The sequence below is a fragment of the Mixophyes fleayi genome, chromosome 6, assembly GCF_038048845.1.
Source record: "Mixophyes fleayi isolate aMixFle1 chromosome 6, aMixFle1.hap1, whole genome shotgun sequence".
Lineage (NCBI taxonomy): Eukaryota > Metazoa > Chordata > Amphibia > Anura > Limnodynastidae > Mixophyes > Mixophyes fleayi.
In genome coordinates, this window is record NC_134407.1 from 188513233 (window position 1) to 188538391 (window position 25159).

The 25159-nt window shown below is 39.9% G+C and overlaps 1 protein-coding gene across 3 annotated transcripts in view; it reads right to left on the reverse strand.

Annotated features, from left to right (window-relative positions):
* Positions 1-18374: 18374 nt before the first annotated feature.
* MYL9 (myosin light chain 9) overlaps positions 18375-25159 on the reverse strand; it is a 32015-nt gene continuing 25230 nt past the window's right edge. For all 3 annotated transcript variants that reach the window (XM_075177633.1, XM_075177634.1, XM_075177632.1), the window contains exons 2-4: positions 24647-24850; positions 23239-23400; positions 18375-19040 (exon numbers count right to left, since the gene is read on the reverse strand). In XM_075177633.1, the coding sequence (XP_075033734.1) occupies positions 18868-19040; positions 23239-23400; positions 24647-24830 (519 nt within the window). In that variant the 5' untranslated portion in view covers positions 24831-24850 and the 3' untranslated portion in view covers positions 18375-18867. The remainder of the gene's footprint in view (positions 19041-23238; positions 23401-24646; positions 24851-25159) is intronic.

Below are 25159 nucleotides of genomic sequence, written 5' to 3' on the forward strand. Positions count from 1 at the left end.
TCACGACAACATGGCTGTAAAAAGTCGCTAACGGGACGTCCGCTCTTCCCTTTATCGTCCTAAACAAGGCTAGTGTGTATGCAGTCCAGGGACCGAGCGATCGGACCATAGATCGCATGTAAAATCGATCGGCATAAAAACTTGGTGGAACATTCTGAAGTGTGTACATAGCTTTAGTTCTGTCCTAATTTGTTGGTCTGTTTAGTTATATACTCCTTAACCTACCAACATCTTAACACGTATGTAAGGCTGAATGCACGCTACAGGTTTTCCACCAGAGTATCGTGCCAACCAATGACTATTAGGTCCGATATTGCATTAGTGTGTATTCTCCCACGTTCATAGTTTATCGTACCAAAGCGTATCTCATTCTTTCATTTAATTTTACAGGACTAAACATCTCTATAGACAATGGAATAATGTTGTCCCAATTCTGAAGTGTGTACGCACTCACGGCCAACAGTGTAGGCAGATCTCCATAGAGTTTACAGAGTCACAATCTTTTCAGCCGATGGTTATGACAGATGAAGAGCACAGATCTGAAAAATCATGTATAGTGTGTACATATGATATGCTGATTGGGACTTTCGGTCATTGTTGAAATCATTAACGATAAAGCATCAGGAGAAGTTTTCTGTAGTATGTACTTAGCCTAAGTCTACATAAGTTCCATTTTGTTAATCAGCTAATTGTTTGTGTACACTGTATAAGTTTCATTCACCCTTTAACATGACAAATTTCACTTGATACTTGGGTTTTATCATTTTCCATTGTCCCTAATTACCAGGTTTTATGAACTTGTAACTGGTATTTTTTTGTGCGAAGAATTGTACCAATATTTCAGTATTGCTCGATAAAATTGTTACTTTCCTGCATGTTGGATACAAGTCTTACCATTTACCAGTCCCTATGTTTTAGTCATTAACATTTATAGAAAAGGAGTATTAAAAACATACAAAAATTACTATGATCACATTCAGCAAACATGATGAGGACTGCAGTGATCCAGGGTCTGTTGTGCTCAGCCGCAAAGGGTTGCTGGCAAATATAGCTCCACCAATTATTCAGCGCTGCACAGAGAAAATTTGTCCCTGACCCTTTGGAGCTTACAGTCTAAATTCCCTAACGCACACACAGACATATACACACAGACTAGGACTAATTTTGTCACCAGCCAATTGACCTACTAGTATGTTTTTGGAGTGTGGGAGGAAACCGGAGCACACGGAGGAAACCCACGCAAACACGGGGAGAACATACAAACTACACACAGATAAGGCCATTTATAAATACAAGTACAGGTGCAAAAACGGATGTGGAACCCATAGTAACCAATCATGCTTGCCTTCTTTTCCTAATAATTAAAAAATCTGATATACTACTATGAATGACCGTACATTTGTACTGTGCAGCAATTTGTACAAATTCCTCCCACAGCACTCTGCTCCGATACTTCCTGCAGTATTATGTGCTTAATTAATTCATGTTATGAGCTTGTTCACATAATCGCGTTGCCTGCATTCAAAACAGAATGTGACAGACGCAGACCCCTCTGAAATTACTGCAGACTTAAGGCTCGCTATTGCATGTCTCAGCTGTTCACAGGACTGACACTATAAACCACCCACCGGTCATAATGAAAAGCTACAAAACACAATTTTCTATTGTTTATCACTGACTCACTAGTTAAGCTGGGTACACACTACAGGTTTTTTAACCAATTATCAGGCCAATCACAGGATAAAGGTCTGCTCCAATATCACATTAGTGTGTATGCTCCCAGGATCATGGTTTATCTTTCCAAAACACATTGTATCATTTGATTTTTATAAACTAAGGGCTAGATTTTCTAAACTGCAGGTTTCAAAAAGTGAAGATGTTGCCCATAGCAACCAATCAGATTCTAGCTGTCATTTTGTAGAATGTACTAAATAAATGAGAACTAGACTCTGATTGGTTGCTATAGGCAACATCTTCACTTTTTCAAACCCGCAGTTTAGTAAATATACACCTAAAATTCTCTATAAGCAATGGAACAATGTCGGGCAAATTCTGATGTGTGTTTTCACTCATGACCAGCAGTGTAGGCAGATCTCCCTAGATCTGAAGGTAAATCATGTAAAATGTGTATAGAGTGTACACATGAATCATGCGGAATGGGACCTCAATCATTGATAAAATCATTAAAGATATCTCATTGTGAGAAATGTTCTGTAGTGCGTACCCAGCTTTACTCATCTGAACAAGCATTTCAATTAGAAGTCCACTGTTTTTTTTTATATATTGCAAAATAAAACATGTGCAAAATAGACCTAAGTGGGCAAATATTATCCTTTTCCAACTGTCATGTGACAAACCGGATATCATCAAGTTTGACGTTACTAGCGCAAATAGCTTTTCAGGCTTGTCACTTGAAACTGCGTACCTCAGATGGATGGTGCGGCTGTGGGGGACGGACTAGACAGAGGACTGTATTAGATACATGCTGCTAGAGGGTGTATCTAGAAAATGATTAGAAATAGTGGAAATACAATATGGGTTATACTCTCAACTAAAAATGTCCACAAAACTAGACTTTCTTTATAAGGAGTTATGTGACAGCCATTCATTGAGCTCAAGTAAATTAAGTTGGTAAAATTAGGATCATACAATTTTGTACCATATTACATAGTGTGCCTAAAAGTGACTTAGAAGGTATGTATGTTAGGGAATTTATACTGTAATGGGGCAGGGACTGATGTTAGTGAGTTCTCTGCACAGCGCTGCAGAATCAGTGGTGCTATATAAATAAATGGTGATGATGATGATATGTATATTTTCTTTTGTGAAACATGGGACATCTAAGCCTGAAATACAAGTTTTTCAATAGGAAAAAAAAGTATGTCACATCTACAAATGTATACGTTAGATTTCCCTGCATTAACATTACATTCATTTCGGTTTACCTCACTGCAAAAAGCACCATTGACATTAGCCTCTCAATGTCACGTTATTGTAATTAAAATTTAGGAAGAAAATAAGGAACTGACCATTATGTACATAGGCGTTATGATGGCTGTCGCTATTTGCGGTTTTATATGAAGCAGTTGCCAGATTTGGTTTAAACAGGCCCTGTTACCATTGATATTGTTTTTGGAAAATAATCAATAATTAAAAAAATATTTATAGAACTTTATAGGACTAATATGCACTTTGCGTTGCTATAGATTTAGCATTTTAAATGTACTAGTCCTCTAACATCACACACGGGATATACTTTGGCTTTCTGTCTGCGGCTGCCATTTTAAAATGACTTGAGAGACAAATGAACTTTTGCTTGGACAAATGGCAGTACATAGGTTAAGGCATTTCCCAGCCTCCTCTGGGTTATCACTTGCCCCTCCACCACCCAGACTGACCAGTTTTCCTCAGCCAGGAGTTTTAGACAAAATTCTTTTAGCAAACAAAATCCCCCGACCCCCCCCCTTGTCCACCTCCCACATATAATAGCCCTAGTACAGAGTGCATGTGAAATCTGACACTCTATGTGATAGGAGAGAGGCATCCCCCCTTCTAGGGATAGAGCTTCCTGTAGCCCTAGGCTACATTTTGTGACCACCCCACCCACCCCCTTCACTGTCCTCTGTCTCCTCATCCATTTCAAAAACAGAGTGAAAAAAAATCATGTCACAAAACTGTTGTCCTTGTCATTAATTTCAGGTACAATGATGTTACATAAAATGGAATGCTAAGCAGAGTATTGTGAGGTAAAAATATGTATATAACAAATATACACAGCGTAAAAATGTGCACAAATTACATTTGATTTATTTTCTGCGCATAGCAACCAGCGCTACGGAATTTGCTGGCGCTATATAAATAAATGTTGATGTTGATGATAGCAACCCTCAGGTCAAGCTTTAATATATGATGTTTTATTTATTCTTGCAAACACTTTGTAATTAGAGACGGTATAGTTATCACTATCACTATTGAAGGAAGGTCTAAAGTCTTAAATAATTGATGTTTTAAAAGCCAGATTTACAAATATGTGTTGGCGTTTATTAATGTTTGTAAATAAACCCGCAAAAAGCAATGTTGAATTTGATTTTTTTTAAAAATGATGTTCTTCATATTGATTGTAGTGGCGGGACAAAAAATTACTTGGCTTTTTCTGAATTTAATTTTCCCGCTGTTGGCTGGAAAATTCTATCTACTAAGAAGTATTCTTCTATCCACTAGTAGCCTCAGTGATCCCACCTATGTTTCAGATGGTAATTAAGTGCAATTTCTCACTATAGAAAACTTCATTACAATCCCATATGCATTCAATTCCAAATCTGTTTACAAAATAACCCACATTTACATACTTGCCCAGTAAGGTTCAGATTGTCCTATTGTACTTCTACTCAGTTCTTTTTCAACCACTGTACAGATTAATATGCTTGTGTTTCTACCATCAATTCTACAGTTTACTTTACTGTGGGACTAGAAATTCCTTAGGTATTATCAAAACTAACAGGCGCACAAGTGTACTAATTCAACGACTCAATCTAAAACATCGACATGCGAGACATAATATTTCTCCTGTGGTAATCCATATTATTGCCCCTTAAGGGTTTATAAACATGCAAAGTTGACGCTACCTACTCCTGTACTTGCCCAGCTAATCTAATTATCATTCCCTCAGCTCTGTGCAATATAAACTCATACCAAACTTTTTAGATCTTGTATGGAGCTATACAATATTGTTGCATGTTAAAACGATACCATTTATTATCAGTAACTGATGAGATGTTTAAAAGTTTTCCAAGGGGACATGGACAAACAAACATTTTTGGGTACATTTTTCAGGCTGCGAGTTTCCGGTGGGTGTGAAAAGTGGAGATGTTGCCTATAACAACCAATCAGATTATAGTTATCATTTATTTAGTACATTCTACAAAATGGTAGCTAGAATCTGATTGGTTGCTATAGGCAACATCTCCACTGTTCAAACCCACTGGAAACTCTCAGCTTGTTAAGTTTACCCCTTTGTATTTGATGTTGAGGTCTTTCCTCAGATTCATCAGAAGGCATGGGCTTGTGCAAGCTGGGTGTGATTAGGGCGGATAGTGGGTGTAACCTAATTTAACACTAGGCAGCACAATATGGTCACTTAAAATATATTATTAAAACCTACTTAGCACTGACCCTTTGGCCTGCAGGTATGAGTGTCACACTATTATGATACTGAAATTATGTAACAGGCTCTGGTAAGTCATTGTTTTTTAGCTGTTTATTAAAAATTCAATAAAAGTGCACCTCCGCCCACCAAAACCCCCCACTTCACTTTAAAATGTACTGATTCTATTGCATTGCTCCTGCTATAACAGTGGACAGTGCTGTCAGTTGGTGGGGTGGGGTGTCACTGAGACGTTTAACACTCTCCAATGAAAACAGGTTGGTCTCCTAACCTTGGGTCATTCTGTGCAGCCTAATTACCATTGAATGCTTTTGTAATACACTTAAAGAGGTTCTATTAAAAAAAAAACATGATTCCAGAAAGGATTTTATTGGAATGAGTACAATATTCAAACAGGATTTTAAAAACAACAGCATTTATGAAAATAAATTGATATGTGCAACATGTGGCGTTGCCCATATCAACCAATCACATTCTGTCACTTTTCTTGTGGAAAACAAAGGCGAAATAGCTATGGACAAAACAACCTTTCCATTGTACTTTTCACAAATGTCTCCAATCATATTGTGTTTTGTTTTTTTTTGCTAGTGCGATTTAGAAAAGGATGTATAAAACCAGGACATGTTTTGGGAGATTATTTTGGGTCAAAATCCATATCTTTGTAAATACAGGCAAGTGTTGTACTACCATCCAATACACTTTCTTCACTACAGACACCATACTGATCTGAGGACTTTCTGAGAAATTTAACCCAACTACTGCTGTTATCGTTACAATTGGGGAAATAATCCAGTATCAATGTCCTTGAACACACTTGTGTAAAGGAGTACCGACACATGAAGGCTCTGCTAGTACATTTTAAGGCTTGCCTATATATATATATATATATATATATATATATATATATATATATATATATATATATATATATATATATATATATATTTATTTATTTTCAACCCTGTCATGGAACCTTATTGTTCCTTATACTTATGTATAGCTTGTAGGGCTCCCATATTTCTGACAGGATACAGACAGGAAAGTGACATCTTTCTGCCATTGTCTGTCTCTCAGGGCAATATTGGGAGGCAGAGACAATGGCTGTAACAAGATTTGCACAGCTAAACTGTTTTACATTAGTAATGTAACTTATATAATCTTTACTCAAGAGAGTTTGTAGACTTGCCACATTTGTTGACACTTCACATTTATCTTTCATCAGCAGATAATTACATTACCTCGGTTTATTGAGTTGAACGCTCTGTCTGTAACTTGCAGACAAGGATGAGCTGTGTAAAATGTATACAGTTTTGTAGCTTTTTGTTAAGAACCATTTCACTTGTGAGTACAATCTAAAATGTCATTAGGGAATGTGTCACACTCTCTGTCATGTACCATTACCCCACAGAAAACAGTAATACTAGGGGAACCTGTAACTTCCGTGCATCCACGTCAAAGTTCTTTGCTTATGTGTGTTTATTTTGAACAAGGTATTTTTAACCAAAGTTAGGGTCCTTAGTTTATTCAACTTTACAATCCCTAAAATATATTAATAATATTGTAAATTTGTGAGAGTACAGTTCTTTGCAAATACAGATAACCAACAGAAATGTAAAGGCGATACTATGTGTAGCCAACCATAGTGGAAGTCATTAAAAGCCTAAAAGCCTCTAAAGCTGACCACACACAATGCAAATGGCCGAATATCATCGCACTGTGACCCAAAAAAAAAGGCACAGCGCTCAAAAACGAATTATTCATAATTATTCTATACATTTCCCGGTATGCCAATATATAACACCTATCGCAGTGGTTCCCAAACTGTGCGCCTATGCTCCCTGGGGTGCCTTGGAGATTTCTCAGTGGTGCCTCGGCCAGGGGCCAGTGGTAAGCAAGGCGGGGGACTACTTGGTAATTATTTTGGCTTAGAGGTGCCTTGAAAATTTTTTGGAGACCATAAGGGTGCCTTGAACTGAAAAAGTTTGGAATCCACTGCCCTATCGTCTTGTGTGTGTTCACCCTATAACCATATTAATGTGTCCACATGTGGCCGTCGCGGGAAACGGCTTCTAGCTCAAATATTGACCCATTTTGGCACCATAACTACCAGCATGACTTCTTTTCACAGTGAGATAATGCTCTACTTAGTAGTACTTTATTTTCCAACTACAATCACCTGGGCTTAGTTAATTATCTGGAGCTATATGCATTTGTTTTAAACATTTCTACCAAGGTTATTAAAACTGGAAAATTAATGTGAAAAGCAGAAGTACAGTATTCTCCCTCTAGCCCCTATTTATGTAGCACCGCGTAATATGTATGATTGATTTCAATCCTCACTGCAAAAATGATATCGTGCATATATATTAACAATTTTCAACAGGAACAGTTGTCATGAAAAATCGCTTCTCGGCCTTTTGGCTAAGATCAAGTGAGTACCTGTCTGAGTAAGGATTCCTGCACCTGAAAGGGCCATGGGAAAGCTTGGTCTGGCCAGAAGGCCGATGGTTTAGAAAGCCTGAGTAGTGCCCCTGGAGTGGTGACCCAGGGGTGCCATAATTCACTTCCGTGGGACCCACACTTGATACATGGCACGTAGCACGACTTCACTTTCAAGTTACACACTCTTCCTTGCCCCGGCCTTTTGACTAGACAGGAATAATTTTTAACATCTCGGCGAAAGTCTGGGACCGCTTTGCACGGCACTATTTATTTTTCTCACCTGTTTGTCACTCCACTTTTGTTTTATTTTTCACGGATTTTAGGGTGCGGATAGGTCCTTATGGGCTCTCCTCTGAAAGATCTAGGGGGGGCTGTGTGGCCATTAGGTTCCCGGCCCCCCTGCAACCATCGTGGGTCCTCCCTTACGGGGATTGGACGAGCTGTCGAGCCCTGGGTGAAGCTTTGGTGGATCCCAGAGGCTAAAGGGACCCCCCTAGCTTTGCGGCCAAGGGGGTCTGAAGACCCTTGCCCCCCAAGGGTCCTTATGGATCCGTGGGTTGGGGAATAGGGCCCTTCCTTTCTTGGAGGGCTAGTTCTGCATCCCTTGTGCACGTTTTTGGAGTTTTCACTTATTTTTTCGGGCACTTGGGCACGAGAGCACTGATTTTACAGGCTTTCAATAGAAAAAAAAAAAAGTTGTCACGAAAAACTGCTGATCCTGCAAAGACCCCTCTCCTATAGTCACTATTGCGAAGTGACCACCTTTGTGATAGTGATTGGAGAGGAGAGCAGTAAGATGTGAGAGATCCGTAGATCCCTCTACCGCAATGCTCTCCCTATAGAGCAGACCTGAACATTTACACATACAGTAATGTATGTTACCCTGAGCTGGTGTACATTACAGTATGTGTAAATGGCTTTTCAGAACTTATTAAATTGCGGAATATAGCAGTCCCCATAGACATTGATGGGGAGTGCAATATATTTTGAAAAAACAGCAAATATCTATCATATCTGCTGCAGAGCACTGATAATAAATGTGCACCCTCCTTAAGGACCTCATTTAGAGTCGGACGCAAAGTCCGTTTTAGGCGCATCCAACAAAAAAACACTATCACGCATGTGCAGAAAGCTCCAAATCCGCCTGCATCTTGGGCGCAATTAACACTTGCGACAGCTTGCGACTCACTACGAGAGAATGGGAGGAACACGGATTTGTGAAGGTGTGATCATGTAAATACATCCTAGTCGCAGTGAGGCGCAGACGCAACGCAAAACAGGGCTAAAGCTGTGCGGCAGGAATTAGGTGGCGCAAGCGGTTAGCTAGCTGCAGGAACTGCTCACAGCTCCATAGGGTATTAAGAGTGGGACGTGACTGGGGATGCTTGCCACTCCTAATACCCTACCAAGCTGTGGCACACTCCCACTCCTACACTTCTTACACGGACTTTGCATCCGACTCTAAATGAGGTCCTAAATGTGTGTCTGTCCCCCCCAAAACAGCCATTTTGAAATAGGCCCCTCTGTGAGGAGTGGACAGGTGTATGGCACCAATGTGTGTATCCAAACTGGCCGGTTATCCTGGTACGCAGTACTTTGCCAACTGAGAGGATCGGCATGTGTATGACCAGCTTAAGGGACCTCCGTTGAGGATTTCTAATAATTACAGGCTATGGTTCATTGATCCCCATAGCTAAGTGCAGGGCCGATATAAGAGCTGTGTGATAGGGGCAACCTCCTAGGGCACAACAGTGAAGGAAGGGCAGATGTGAAAATTTTAGGGGGGCGACATTTTTGTTTCTTACCCCAGACACTAAAATTTGAAGTTATACCTCTGGCTAAATGCTATACACAGCAGCAATTCAAAATGTTGCAATTTGTAAATAGTGAGAGACACAATTCTACTAGAAAAGGGAAATTAATAGAGTACAGGAGTGCAGCAGAGGTACAAGATGGCAGCCTTCGGTGAGGGCTACACAGACAGCGTTCGGTCTCTACAATTAAATCTCACGAGATTAGTGGCTTATTAAAATACTCTTCGACTTTCCATGATTTTACGCAGTTAACATCAAGATTAAACTACCCAAAGGAGGATAAAACCTTAATGCTTTCTTTATTTCAGTGAGCACTTGTGCCTCAGAATCACGGAATCTACTGAATGGGCAATTCATTCGTCATCCAATTAAACTGTACGAAACACATTGAAATTGCACAAAGAATAAAAAAATAATAATATTAAAAAAAAGTCTCTCTTAAATCTAAGAGTATGAGAATGAAAGGCAGCAATAGCATTTTTTTTTATTTTTTTTCCAGAAATGGTCACAGAATTGCAAACCAGCAGGAAGACTTCAAATTAGACGGGACACAATATAACTTGTGTAATTACATATAGCCTAACAAGTAGACAGATGCAAAACTAGAGAAAAAATGCGTAGGATGGGTGTGAACCACACACAATGCAATTAAATAGATCCTACAGTGGTCTGTGGAGCCGTTTGACCCCTGCTGTGCTAGATTTAGTAGCTGTGTGACTGGTGGAAAGGTAAGGCCTTCACACCTTCTATCAGGGAGCATTGATATACAGAATAGTGATGAATAGGTAAAGTCAAGGAGACAATGACAGCTGCATTTCATTGTCTATATGGAAAAGTCTCTGATTGAATTAGCAAGTTAAAGGGGAGCCCTTTCAGTGTGCAATTAAAATGGTGATTAAATTAGCAAGTTTATGGTTAGCTCTTTAAGAATCCAGCATTAGGTAATGTTGACATTTGAATCCAAGGTATTCCTACACCTGTGTTTATCCCAAGCAGTGCTAGATTACCATACAGTGCTAAACAGTATGTACTCAACAGTTCTGACAATCAAGACAGACCAGAGTCTCAGGGCCTGATTCATTAAGGCAAGTTAAGCAAATGTAAGTAAGGCAAAACCATGTTGCATTAGAGGGGGAGATAAATGTAAAATGTGATGGCAGATTTATAGTTAGGGTAGGGCATGTCCTAGATCAACTTTAAATGTCAGTGTACAAATAAGCTATCAAATATTTGTGTGCTGTATGAAAAAACAGCCAGTATTTTTCTTAGGCAAAATAATAAACTCATTTGCACCCCTTTCACTGCAACATGGTTTTGTCCAGAAAACTTGAGTAAGAAAGCTTAACTCAATTTTTTGCTTAACTTTCCTTAATGAATTAGGCCCTCAAGTATCCATTCCTATCTTCCAATCGGTTTGCAGGTTAAATAAATATTCTTGAATGGCGTTTAAATAAAAATGTGTGATGAACTGCTCCTGTGTGGTATTTTAGGATTCAAAAAAAATTAATGTGAAGCATAGTATTGTCCCATACATTGTAAGCTTGGGAGCAGGGCCCTCTTACCTCTCTGTGTATGTATTATCCAGTATTGTTTTTTTTTACTGTTGTAAAGAGCTACGGAATCTGCTGGCGCTATATAAATAAATGATGATGAGGATAGTATCATGCAACTCTGTATGTAATATTATGCCAACAGCAGCACCTTATGTACTAGAAATAATTCACAGTTAGCCTCAATGAGGTCAGCTACCTTATCATCATCATCACCATTTATTTATATAGCGCCACTGATTCCGCCGCTCCGTACAGAGAACTCATTCACATCAGTCCCTGCCCCATTGGAGCTTACAGTCTAAATTACCTAACACACACACACAGACAGAGAGAGAGAGAGAGAGAGAGAGAGAGAGAGAGAGAGAGAGAGACAAGGGCCAATTTTGATAGCAAATGATTAACCTACCAGTATGTTTTCATAGTGTGGGAGGAAACCGGAGCACCTGGAGGAAACCCACGCAAACACGGGGAGAACATACAAACTCCACACAGATAAGGTCATGGTCGGGAATTGAACTCATGACCCCAGTGCTGTGAGCCAGAAGTGCTAACCACTTAGTGACCGTGGTAACCATACCTTATGTTCACAAGCATCCGTGATAAAATATCTTCAGCAAAGTTTACACCTAAAATCACCTCAGTCTGGGACACTGAATGGATTTTAATTCACCCCAACAGTGGGATGCAGCTTCCGTGATAACTTGGGGGGATTTAATTGCTTAGTTTGGGTATTGTGATAATATTTGCACACAGCAGAGTTAAACATACGGAAGAATACTATCCACTCCAGAATAATCTTCTAAAAATTTTCTTTAACTTTCTCCTGGTAATATATCCCAAACTTTATGCAAAGTTTTAGGGGGTGCTCTCCTGGGATGAATACAGTAATCAAAACAAAAAAAAGAGAAAGCGTTCCAATTTTGGAGGCACACTGTCTATACAGGGCCAGATTAACCCGAGGTCTAACTACACTATAGCCCAGGGGCCTCAGGCATCCAGGGGGCCCTTGAAAGTGCTCAGCAGCATTTTAGATCTGGCCCGATTAATGCTGCTGAGCCTGTCACTGTAGTCCTTCCGCGGCGCGCTGTAGTCTCCTTACTGAGGAGATCTCGTAAGTGAGACTCTCACAAGATCTCCTCAGTAAGGAGATTTTTAAACGCTGCTGAAGGACTACAGTGACAGGAGAACAGAGAGGTAAGCGCTTGGGGTGGGGGGCCCTCATGGGGCCTCCATTCCCTTAATCCGGCCCTGTGTCTATCACCAGTACTGGAACACAAGAATTTGCAATAAACTCATCTTAAATTAAGGTTAAAATAAACTTTTATCAGTCAATATTAAAATAGTTTGTAATTGATATGTTATGACCCAAGTGAAATATTAAAAAAATGCTATTTGTGAAAAAGTTAGAAAACTATGTGTTAAAGTTATAAAACCAAGAGGAAAAGCAGTTCCTCTAATGCAGTGGTCCCCAACCGGTGTTACGCATACCCAAGGGGGTACGTGCTGGGCGGTTCAGGGATACTCCAAAAATAATAAGTAATGGCAGATTGGAGAGAGCACACGTCTCTTTAGCTCGCGAGAATTCTAGAGGTCCCGCCCTCTGCTATTCTGTCTCTGATTGGGTGAAACTATGAACAGGACTGGGGTTGCTAGGAGACTGAGAAATTGCAAAAAGTGGAGGAGTAGATGTGGGTAGTTCTGTTCTATATCACAAGCCAATTACAGAGATTATTTTAACAGCCAATAGAGACGTCAGACTGTTCAGTATGCCTGCTTGATAAAAGGTGCTTTTTCTCAGAGCAAAGTTGCTTATTCAAATTGTTGTATATCTTGATCGGAATCTCACCCCAAAATGGTTCTTTTTTTTCCTTACTCCTTTAGTTACACATTTGGTCCAGCTTTAATTCTGCTGTTCCTTACAGATCTATAACTCATGTGTATGCCGTGAATTGCGTTGCATGCATGCGTGCGCACGTGTGTGTGTGTGTGTGTGTGCGTGTGTGTGTGTGGGGGGGTGGGATTGCTGCAGGTGTAAGGGAGAGACAGAAGAGAAGATGGTACATGGAGACAAGTGAGAGGGATAGAGGAGAAGATGGTCCAGGGGGATGTGTGAGAGAGACAGAGGAGAAGATGATGCAGGGGATGTGTGAGAGAGAGACAGAGGAGAAGATGATGCAGGGGATGTGTGAGAGAGAGACAGAGGAGAAGATGATGCAGGGGATGTGTGAGAGAGAGACAGAGGAGAAGATGGTGCATGGACACAAGTGAGAGGGATAGAGAAGATGGTGCAGGGGGATGTGTGAGAGAGACGGAGAAGATGGTGCAGGGGGATGTGTGAGAGAGACAGGGTAGAATATGATGCAGGGGCAGAAGTAACAGAGAGACAGAGGAGAATGTCAGGGATGCAGCTACCATAAAACACAAGTATTTAGGCAGTGAGCAAAAGTGTCAATATTTAAAAGCAGCTACTTTAAAAACAAGGGGTACAATTTATAGAAATGGGTTCAAAAGGGGTACACAATTCGAGAAAGGTTGGGAACCAAACACTGCTCTAATGAATACCCAATGCTTTAATTATTTATGTGTATCTTAGTGTTTCATTCACAAGATCAATATATGTTATGAAATACTCATATCACCAATTGTTTTGTTTCTGGGAATAAAATTTGATTACCATAAATCGGGCCGCACACTACTCATAGATAGTTTATGACTGCGCACTAATGTATAGATTTTTCATTTATTATTTATTGATTTTAGTGGTTTCTATTTATATTGGATTATCCAGAAATCTTAGCAACTCCTCGTCTTGTGAAAATCAACTGCATGTGGTTATAGAAGTCTCATCACATAAACATATGTCAATTCACCATTTATTCTATATTGGTCTAAATTTAGCTGCTATTCGTGATTTCAAATGATATGCAGTTGTATTGTAGTTATTATGCAGAGGATACTGGCTATATGATATTCATCTAATATGCTATACTCCTGAGATTCTCAATAAGATTCGTTTTTATTTACAATTCTTATACATTGTAGCTTACAGCTGCATGTTTGTTTTACAATATAGCAGTTACCACACTAATATTTATACAACTAATTTAGACTAATATAGAACATGTGTCAATTCACCATTTATTCTATATTAGTCTAAATTAACTGCATAAATCTCAGTACTCTATCTGCTATATTGTAAAACAAACATGCAGCTGTGAATTACAATGTATAAGATTTGTATATACAAACTATTAATATTGTGAATCTCAAGAGTATAGCATATTAAATGTATATCATATAGCCAATATCCTCTCTGCATAATAACTACAATACAACTGCATATGAATTGAAGTCACAAATAGCAGAAATGCAGCTTAATTTAGACCAATATAGAATAAATGGTGAATTGACATATGTTTATTTGATAAGATTTCTGGCAGAAATATTATAACCACGTGCATTTGATTTTCACAATAGGAGAAGTTGCTGAGATTTGTGAATAACCCAAAACACATAAAAGCCATTAAATCAACAAATAATAAATAAAAAATCTATACATTAGTGTGTACTCAAACTATCTATGAGTAGTGTGTGGCCCTGTTTATGGTAATAAACCTTTATTCCCAAAACAATTGTTGATATGAGTATTTGATAACAACATATATTAATCTTGTGAATGAAACATTAAAATATACACATATCAATTACAACTGTTTTAATATATGACAAATAAAAGTTTATTTTTAACCTTAATGAATTTAAGATGAGTTTATTGCAAACGCTTGTGTTCCAATAGTCAATGTGCCTCCAAATATGGAACACAACTCAGCAGAGTTGTAAGAATTATGCCCCCTGTGAATATTAATATTTTATAATAACGCATCTCCCCTCTATTTTAAAAGTAGAAGAAAGAAGTTCCCTCCTGGGACAGATATGTGATGGGCCAAGTGCTCATTGCAACCAGAGCTGCCATAGCTCAGGCAACTGTCTCCCCCGTCTTTGGCTAAGGTGATATCTAAAGTGAACTTCAGCTTTGAGATGGAGACTCTAGGAGTTCCGTATTCCACGGCAGCTACTTCCCCATTAGTGAAATGGTGTAGTTGGTATAAATATGTCACAGACTGAGGTGGTGCCCCATCCTGGTCCCCCCATAGGCTGGATATCTCCGACTCAGTTGGGCTTTAAGTGTCTCGTGCCTTGATCTAAGAATTACTTGTGTTTAGGTCTAGGTACAAGGATAGAATGGACTAACCCCCACACTGTAAAGTTAAAATGACCTATGTTTAGGGTGCCAATCTCTAGTTTTACTAGTCAACTGGTTATAATTATATCTAAATACTACAGAGTGATGAAAGTGTAGATTGCCTGTGTTTTATGACATATTGTTGTGTTTTGTCCCCACTATGCACCCCTTCCCTGTTTCTTTTTTCTGTATCCTTTGCAATTATCTTAAAAAATTCAATAAACTTTACTTCAGTTAAAAAAAAATAAAAAAGTAGAATAAAGGCACCAGGCTTCTAAAGTTACTTCACAGCTATTTTCACTATGCAGTGCTTCCCAAAGCACCCTCAACTTTGGAAATTACAATCCTGCTATGTGCTACGAATCAGATGCCTGCTGATTGTCCTCCGACGCTTAGGACATCCCCCCATCTGTAATGGATAGATTCCAAAATAAACCTGGAATTAAAATGATGTTTTAACAACAAATGATTTTAACAAATAGCAACACCCATCTTACAATTGGGAAATTCACTAAACATGATGTCCAATGACATCAACCCATTAACGTTTCGCAAGTGCTTTTTCATTGGTATATCTTGGATAACTGATATCCACATCTTATTTACCCAAATCATGTAATCCCATTGGATCAACAAGTGGTGGGACTGATTAAAATATAAATACAATTATACAAAAAGTTTAATAAAATGTTTTTGTTAATTATATCTCTGAATATAGTAAATATCATTCAATTATTGCATAACTAGTGTAATTAAAATCAATTATATTACAGATCAGCCTGGATTAATTGTTACACAATTCATCAATAAACTTTATTTATAATAATATAACATCATTTGCTAACAGGAGTTACAAAACACAAAAAGGAACCAAAATGAACCCAAAACTACTGGTATCAAGCAATGTATACATTCTTAATACACGAGATATACATAATATATATACAAGATATGCCATTGAAAAAGCACTTTTGACTGGTTTGACCAGACTTGGAAAGCTGGTGAATTGCACAAAATACTTCCGGCTTGATGTCATTGGCCTTGCGGGCAGTGCTCACTGTGAATTTAAAGTTTTATAAAGTTTTACCAGTTGCTATTTGGTTATTGCTATTTGTTAAAATAAATTGTGTGATTTTAATTCTTGGTTTCTGTTTGTTGTATAAAAAAACCGACCAAGGTCACAGTGAGCATTGAGGAATCCCCTGAACTCAGCAACCCTATACCTGTAGTCCTTATGAGTGTCCGACTTAGCGGGATGAGCATGTATTAATATTTATTATATTATCATCACGTCCGACATTCAGTGAAAAGCGTCAGGAGAGAGGATGCTGGGTCCCGGGCGTCGCCGGATTGGTAAGTTTTTTGTTTTGATTTCTCTCTTCCTGGCCATGGCGGGATGCAGAGGGGGCAGAGCGAGGATGCAAAGGGGGCAGAGCGAGGATGCAGGGGGCACAGTGTGTGTGGATGCAGGGGGCGCACAGTGTGTGGATGCAGAGGGGGCACAGAGAGTGTGGATGCAGAGGGGGCAGAGCGAGGATGCAGGGCGCACATTGTGTGGATGCAGGAGGTGCACAGTGTGTGGATGCAGAGGGGGCACAGAGAGTGTGGATGCAGAGGGGGCACAGAGAGTGTGGATGCAGAGGGGGCACAGAGTCTGAATGCAGAGGGGGCACAGTGAGTCTGGATGCAGAGGGGGCACAGTGAGTCTGGATGCAGAGGGGGCACAGTGAGTCTGGATGCAGAGGGGGCACAGTGAGTCTGGATGCAGAGGGGGCACAGTGAGTCTGGATGCAGAGGGGGCACAGTGAGTCTGGATATAGAGGGGGCACAGAGAGTCTGGATGCAGAGGGGCACAGAGTGTGGAGATGATGCAGGGGCACAGAGTGAGTTAGCTGTAAATTATTCTTTGACAGAAATATAATTGAAAAAATATATAAAAATATTATTGTCCCTTGGATTTATGTGTATTTTTGCATACAACTAAATAAGTATTTCTATCCTGACCTAAATACTTATTACGATTTTTGACCCAGCTACTTATAAAATGGGACTGCTCTGTAATTATTTTGGAGGGGTGCCTTGAAAAAATTATGGAGACTCTAAGGGTGCCGCGAACTGCAAATGTTTGTGAACCACTGCACTAAGCAATTTAATTACGTAACAAAGTTGTTTCCCACGGGAGCAGCACAGGGTTCTCCCATCAATCTTTTTTTCAAATGTAAAATTGTTCCGTTTGTAATTCGGACCAGTTAGCTCACGACTAACCATGTATGTGTTGTTATGCTTAATTGCAGGGCCACCATCAGGGGAGTACAGCAGTATGGGGCCCAACAGTAGAGTGAGGCCCCACCAGGCCTGGGCCAACAAATTTATTAGGGGAGGAGGCCTCTGCAGTGAATTAAGGGAGGTAGCCATCTCTAGACAGCAGCTGCTCCTGAGATGTGAGGTATAGTGTGGGGAGAGACCTCTGCGTGTAAATAAGGATGCAACAGCAGACCCCTTTGTAGGCAGCATGTCTGCCACCACTAGCAAGATGGTGGGGGCCCAGAGCTGCTGCCATTTGTTCCAGGTGCCCGGCTCCTAGGCACGGAGGCTCCCTGGAGCCGAAAGGAGACAGCAAGAAGATGCAGAGAGGTAAGTATACTACTGCGAGGGTTAGATGGAACCGGGGATGAGGGGTGACTGTAGAAAATTGGAGGAGGGGGGGGGGGGGGGGGCAACTGTTGGGTAGAGAATAATTTAAAAATGAGGATGAGGTGAGAGAAGGGAGGAGGGGGGCCTGTCTGTTACATTTGTACTGGGCCCCATAATTTCTGGTGGAAGCCCTGCTTAATTGTATTATATAATTATATTAATTGCATATAGGTCATATCTGTAAGATGATTGGCCGGCACTACAAAACCCGTGGTGCCCTATAAATAAACCATGATGAATGAATTGTCAGTGGTGGAAGGTGCCAATCTGTATCCTGCCACAACATGATGCCATCACCTATTGTCTGTATGCGAATGTTATTAGTGTGTGTGCTCCAGGAATGAACCAGAGAAGACATGGAAAAGTCTGGGGATGCTGACCCTGCAGACAGTCTCATCTCTCTACCCCTTGCACACGCCATGTGGTATGCAGTGCAGATATGTACACTTATTACACGTACAAACTTGTCATGTTAATAAATCAATTTCTTTATTTATGTTATATATTAATTTGACTTCTTCAGATCCGATCAGTTAAGGGGACATCAGTGGGCCGTGTTCTTATCAAACTCATCTTTTGACAGTAGCACCTTCCTGACAGAGGTGCTGTACAGGCCACTCTGGGTACTTACAAAGGGTTTTTCATGAATAGACGACTACAGATAGCAGTCCCAAGTACATTTTACTTTGCATCCAAAACCAAGAGTGAATTGCTATTCTAATGACAATTATTTTCTGCCGAATGCCTAAATATTTTTTTCTATGGGGAACAAGGGGTTAAATATGGACACTTTCTTTGATTTTTTTTGTTTATTGCATTCAAGGCCTCTCATGCAGGGCTGTCGGTGGCTGCAGGGAGGACAGAAAGGGTGCTAGCAGTAAGAATACGTTCTTCCCAGATGTGCAGAACCAAACCTCCTCCATCCTTACACTTCTCATGCAAATCTCCACCGGCAGCTCAGTCGTCTTTATCCTTAGCACCATGTTTCAGGATGCGGGTGAACTCCACATAATTGAAGTTGCCTTTTTTGTCAATTGGGGCTTCTCTGTACATCTCATCCACCTCCTCGTCTGTAAAGCGGTCTCCCATTGTGGTAAGGAGCTCGCGTAAATGGTCTTCATGGATGAAACCTGTAGAGCAGCAACAAGGTTAAAACAGCCGCAGAAAACGGGACATTGCAGGAGAGGAACAAGAGACACGTAGGTCAGAGTAAAGAGGTGACAGAGAAAGAAACAAAGAAAATATGTGAACAAATATTGTTAGAGGACAACTTGTAAATATTTCCATACACAGACTAGCTGGAATAATACTCTGAATTATTATTTTTCAACACACTGGTTCATCGTAGTAGACTTAAGGATGTCTGACTAAGTAAACAACCAGCAATTGACTAAACCCCAGTGGAGAGACTTTTATTGTGGGGATGTGGATGCAGTATCAGTATTTCCAAGTACCTGATGACATAAGCACAGATAGCTTCTGATTGGTTGAACAATATCATCAAGAAACTACAAGAGGATGTGGAGACCAGCTTACAAAAGGAAAGGCTGCAATTAGAATGTTGGAACTTTTGCTGCCCCAATGTGGGCAGCACGGTGGCTTAGCAGTTAGCATTTCTGCCTCACAGCACTGGGGCCATGAATTCAATTCCCTACCATGGCCTTATCTGTGTGAGTTTGTATGTTCTCCCTGTATTTGCAGGGGTTTTCTTCAGGTGCTCTGGTTTCCTCCTACACTCCAAAACCATACTGGTAGGTTAATTGGCTGCTATTAAATTGTCCTTAGTCTCTCTCGGTCTCTGTGTGTGTATGTTAGGGGATTTAGATTGTAAGCTCCAATGGGGCAGGGACAGATGTGAATGAGTTCTCTGTACAGCGCTGCGGAATTAGTGGCGCTATATAAATAGATGATGATTGCAAATAGCGAACCATCATAAGTAAATCATGGAAGATATCAATATCCAATAAAATGCTTTGTAGTCACTCAGGTGTCTAATTATTAAGAAATGCATCTAAGGGGGACATTAACTAAAGTGTGGTTTTGTTTCATTGATTTTCTTGGCGGTTTTCAAACCACCAGATTTACTAAAGAGGGGGTCCCACTAAACAATTGCATCTCTGCACCTAGCGATGCCCAGTCCAATGCTAAGTAGCACTGGGCTCCCTGGCCGGTGGCTACCACAGTAAAAATGTTAGAATAGCGGCCATCCATGTGGCAGTACTACAAATGCCAGCATGCACTTATGCACTATACCAAGTATATTAAATACTTACCTGAAGTTATCTTCTTGTCTTGATCCGACATAATCCCAATGGCAAAAATAAAATAAACCTTCATCCATGAAGCGGACTGCAGTCCCACGCAACATGAGTAATTGTTCGGTAAGAATAGAACACATGCCAATCGGGAGTGGTCTCACATCTCTAACGGATTATGGGCACTATAATAATATTATAAAATTGGGGCCAATGTAATTATATATTTTGATTACTAAAGGGGCACAGTTATAGATTTATATTATTAAGAAGGCACAGTTTTATTTTCGTGACAATAAGGGGGCTCCAACCTTGTTTATGTTAGTTAGAGGCTTTACATGAGGACAGTATTGACTTGCTACAGGACCTCATGGAGCTGTAGTCCCATGCCGCTTTTTGAAATAGGCCCATGCCCTGGTCTCAGGGCACCGTCTGTATTACTTATATGCAGCCACAACTGCCAAAATGAATACTTGTGCTGCTTACGTCTAGGTATAGTGACTTTTGCCAGTTATCATGGAGGGCCCCCGAATTAGTGACTTAAGCAGGGCAAAAGTTTAGCAGGGCATGATATTGAGCAAAATGTTTTGCCAAGCAAGGCAAGTTATATAGAGGGTGTGTTTTTTTTTTTTTTTAAATCACTTTATTACTTTGCTTTTCCAAAAAGTGTAATATAAATAAATTATAAAAAATGGCTTCTATCTTGTGGTGATGACGAGAAATAGCAGGTGCAGGATTGTTTTTATGGGAAGTGAGGGGAGTGCGGACTTCAAAAGTGCTAGCCACACCTCCAGAGATATGGCCACACTCCTTTTGGGGCCGGTCCCGATTCAAAAAAATCGGAGGTAAGATAACCAGCAAATGAATGTATTGTCCTGTATATGCTGTTACATACTCTCAACAACTTTATCCTAAATAAAAGGAGTTTTCTCAGAGCCTTTTAACTATGATTCAAATGCTACACATAAAGTCGTAATATTGGGATATCTCCTGCACTTGTGCATGCCTGCTTTGTCTCCCATACTACAAGAAAATGGTCACTGCTCTCCATAAATGGGGACAGATGTGATAGTAATTATACTAAATTCTCCTCTAGTGTTTCCAATGTGATTAAGTAACGTTAGGAAATAGATCTGTACTACAACAAAATGGTTGCCAATCTCCAGCACAATATCGTGGCAAGGCTTGTATTACAAGTAGGTTTTGACCTTATTATTTTCTTGGCTGTTGCCGGCATTGCCATAACTTTTACACAAAAATAAAAATAATCTTTCCTTCAGCCCTTCTACACTTAGACTCTGCTAGAGTGCCATACACAAACCCCCTCTGACTGCATGCTGGGCACAGTACTACAGCTAGTGTTGGACAAATCCTTCTCAGAGCAGGACACGCCCCCTTCGCCAGCGTCCCTTACGTGGGGCGCCTGGTATTACTAGCACAATACTTTATTGTCGTTTATAAAACGAATGCAATATGTCTGACTGCTGTGTGTTACAATTCTGTTGTGCACAGAACACTTTTAAATGACATTAACACCTGGGGCTAGATTTACTAAGCTGCGGGTTTGAAAAAATGGGGATGTTGCCTATAGCAACCAATCAGATTCTAGCTGTCATTTTGTAGAAGGTACTAAATAATTGAAAGCTAGAATCTGATTGGTTGCCATAGGCAACATCCCCACTTTTTCAAACCCACAGCTTAGTAAATCTAGCCCCTGGTGTGCTCAGTTAATTAAATACAGCTACTTACAGTCATTTTTCTATACATTTGCACCTATTATACTACAAAGTAAATTATGTCAAAGTACTGACTGAATCTGTTGCTTAATTATGTAGTAACAATCGAGACAATAAGATAATAGGAGATAATGGTCAGTGACCTCTGAGACTGAGAGAGTCCCTTATGTTGCAGTACATTTTCTCAGCTCTGTGTATTCTGCAGCTGTCATGTATGTTATTTTCTAGACTTTCAGTACAATTTATTACACTTGGGGCCTGAGTCATTAAGGAAAGTAAGGCAAAAAAATGGATTAAATTTGATCCTGAACAAACCATGTTACAATACAAGGGGTGCAAATTAGTTTATTATTTTACACATAAGGAAAATATTGGCTGCTTTTTCATGTAGCACACAAATACTTGATAGCTTTATTTTTACACTGACATTTAAAGTCGATCTAGGACATGCCCTACCCCAACTATAGATCTGTCCCACATTTTAAATTTACCTCCCCTCCAATGCAACATGGTTTTGCCCAGGTGCAAAGTTACTCTTTTTTTTTTTGCTTTGCTCTCCTTAATGACTCAGGCCCCAAGGGTTTAGAGTTAGAAGTGGGGCACATTCTAACGCAACTCTAAATAGTAGAGAATATAAAGCTGACCAATATTTGTGTGCTACATGGAAAAAAACAGTCCTCTGCATGCAAAAAAGAAAAATGGTTTTCTTTGTCCATGTAAATTTACACCGCTTAGCCGGATTTGCTTCTAGTTCTAAAAGGAGATCTTTTACCATATGTATAGTATATTTCTTTATTGCTAGCTCACTTTTAACCACCTAGAATAGGACCACTAAACTTCAAAAAAGAAGGCAAATTTTTTTATGCACTCCTGTCCACTGCAGTGGAAGCTCCTCCATCATGTTTAGGATTGTGTCCTAATGGGATCTGATAAAGGTCAAAAAGCAGTGAATGCAGTTATCTGAGCCACTGTGACATCACTGGCCCTTCACATATAATCAACCAATCTGCACTGTGCATCTCTGTAAAGCAAACTGACATTCACTCACTGTCTGCTGTTCTGTTACAGTAGAAACTCCCTCCCAACAAGGCAACCTGCAGCATTAGAGCAATAACACATTTCAAAAGGACAAATGTCTCCTTCTCCACCAATTTTTAAAGAAGGAGGGGGAAGAGATGTGCAACCCTATTAAAAATAAGCCACGGATAACTAAAACGTACAAGTAACTAATGTGACATCATTATATAAAATGGGCAGAAATTAATAAATTAGTATTATGGTAGGATGGCTTTTTTGGCAACATGGATATAGTTGGTTTATTTTGCAGTTGGGCGTACCTGTGCCTTCTTCATCAAAACAGGCAAATGCGTTCCTGATGACGTCCTCGGGGTCAGTGCCATTAAGTTTCTCTCCAAACATAGTCAAGAACATGGTGAAATTAATAGGTCCAGGGGCTTCGCTCATCATCCCTTCCAAGTAGTCATCAGAGGGGTTCTTACCTAGATAAAGCCACATAATACAATATAAAGATTTACTCTTCACCGTTTTTTCTGGTTTCTTTCTTATGGGAGCCCACATTGCTTATAGGTAGTCACCCTGATTCATTTAGTAATGTTCAAAGGGAAAACAATAACAATAATGAAACACACAGCAACAACATTTAAACCTTGCTACAACGCCCTGTGTGTGCTATTGTACAATTACTGGCATGTTGTTCATATTATTATGTCACCATGTAGCACAAGCAGAGGGTGTCCACAGAAAATGTACACTATATAGTGAATCTGGACTGACACCTGTTCCTCTGATCCAGAGTTCTAGCTAAATTTGCCCAAAATTTCTGTATGAACAAGCCACGCGGCTCTTGCACTTTAGCCATCGCGGTTTGGTTGTTACCATCTCGGTTTCTGTTTCACCATATATACTGACTGATGTAGGTCTTTAAAACAGCAAGAGCTTTGGGGGGATCCGCTGGATCAACTCAATGAGAATTTCTGAAAATGTGGACTCTATGGACCGGTGTCGACTTTTAATCCTGGTCCCCCACTGATATTACGAAAACACCAGTGACACTATATTTTCAAACGTGATGCTGCTTTGACACGTGTTAGTTATCAGTGCTTATACTTGGGTGGGGGGTGGGAAAGGTGGTTGGCAATGGTGTCATATATGAGCAAATAGGTGAGGCAGCCCCCAGAAGACATGGCCGGACTGCTCTTTCTTATTGCAGGCACAATTGGGTATGGGGATCAATGGAAAACATAAAACTTAGTTACCATGTAACTATGCATACTACTACAGGTATATAGGTGAAGACAATGGGAGTGGACTATTGTGCACTGGGTGACATTATTCATGTCGGAGAATATATAAATGTATTATACAATATTTAATAATATTGTGCTCAATGCCAAGGCTTTGACAGAATTGTCTAACTTTTTGTGTGTACTTTACCCACTAAAGACAGAATAATGTGCCAACTGCCCATGTCTGCATTAAGACTTCTATCCGCTAGCATTTTCTAGATGTGTTTTATATGCGTTTTTAACATTTATAATGTGCATGTTAACAGGTCTGATTTTGTTTCTATTGTTATCAAGGGTTGTTTTTTTTTTGTAGCATTTTCTTTTCTTCTTTGAGAGCTACTAGTTCCATGTTTTGCTTTGACCACATTTAAATACATCAGGAAGCCTACAGTGATCTCTAAAACACAGTAGGCTGTGGAGCCTTTCACGGTCAACATACCCATAGAGGCCAGCATGTCGTGCAGATCCTCCTTGTCGATAAAGCCATCCCTGTTCTGGTCAATCATGTTGAAAGCCTCCTTAAACTCCTGGATCTGGGACTGGTCAAACATAGCAAAGACATTGGAAGTCGCCCTCTGGGGGCGCTTCTTGGAAGTCTTAGCCTTGGTCTTCTTACTGGACATGATGGCGGGAGGAGGGGAGCCTGCATGAAAATCACAAAAGAAAGTGTTTTTTTACTAAAATATTAACCCACTAATGTAGTCACAAGGCCCCAATTCACTGATAATCTATACAAGATATACTAGCATTTGTAACACTAGTGAAACAAGTACATGGGTATGCCAGAAGTCCTTGTTCTAGTTCAGTGGTCAGGAAACATGGGTAAATTACCCCAAATGGGGTAAAAATGAAATTCTTGGGGGTATTACTGATGATTCACATGCTATCAGTTGGATTGTAGACCCCTTTAAATGTGAAATTGCTGTTGTACCAGAAGAGCCTTAAGGGTTGG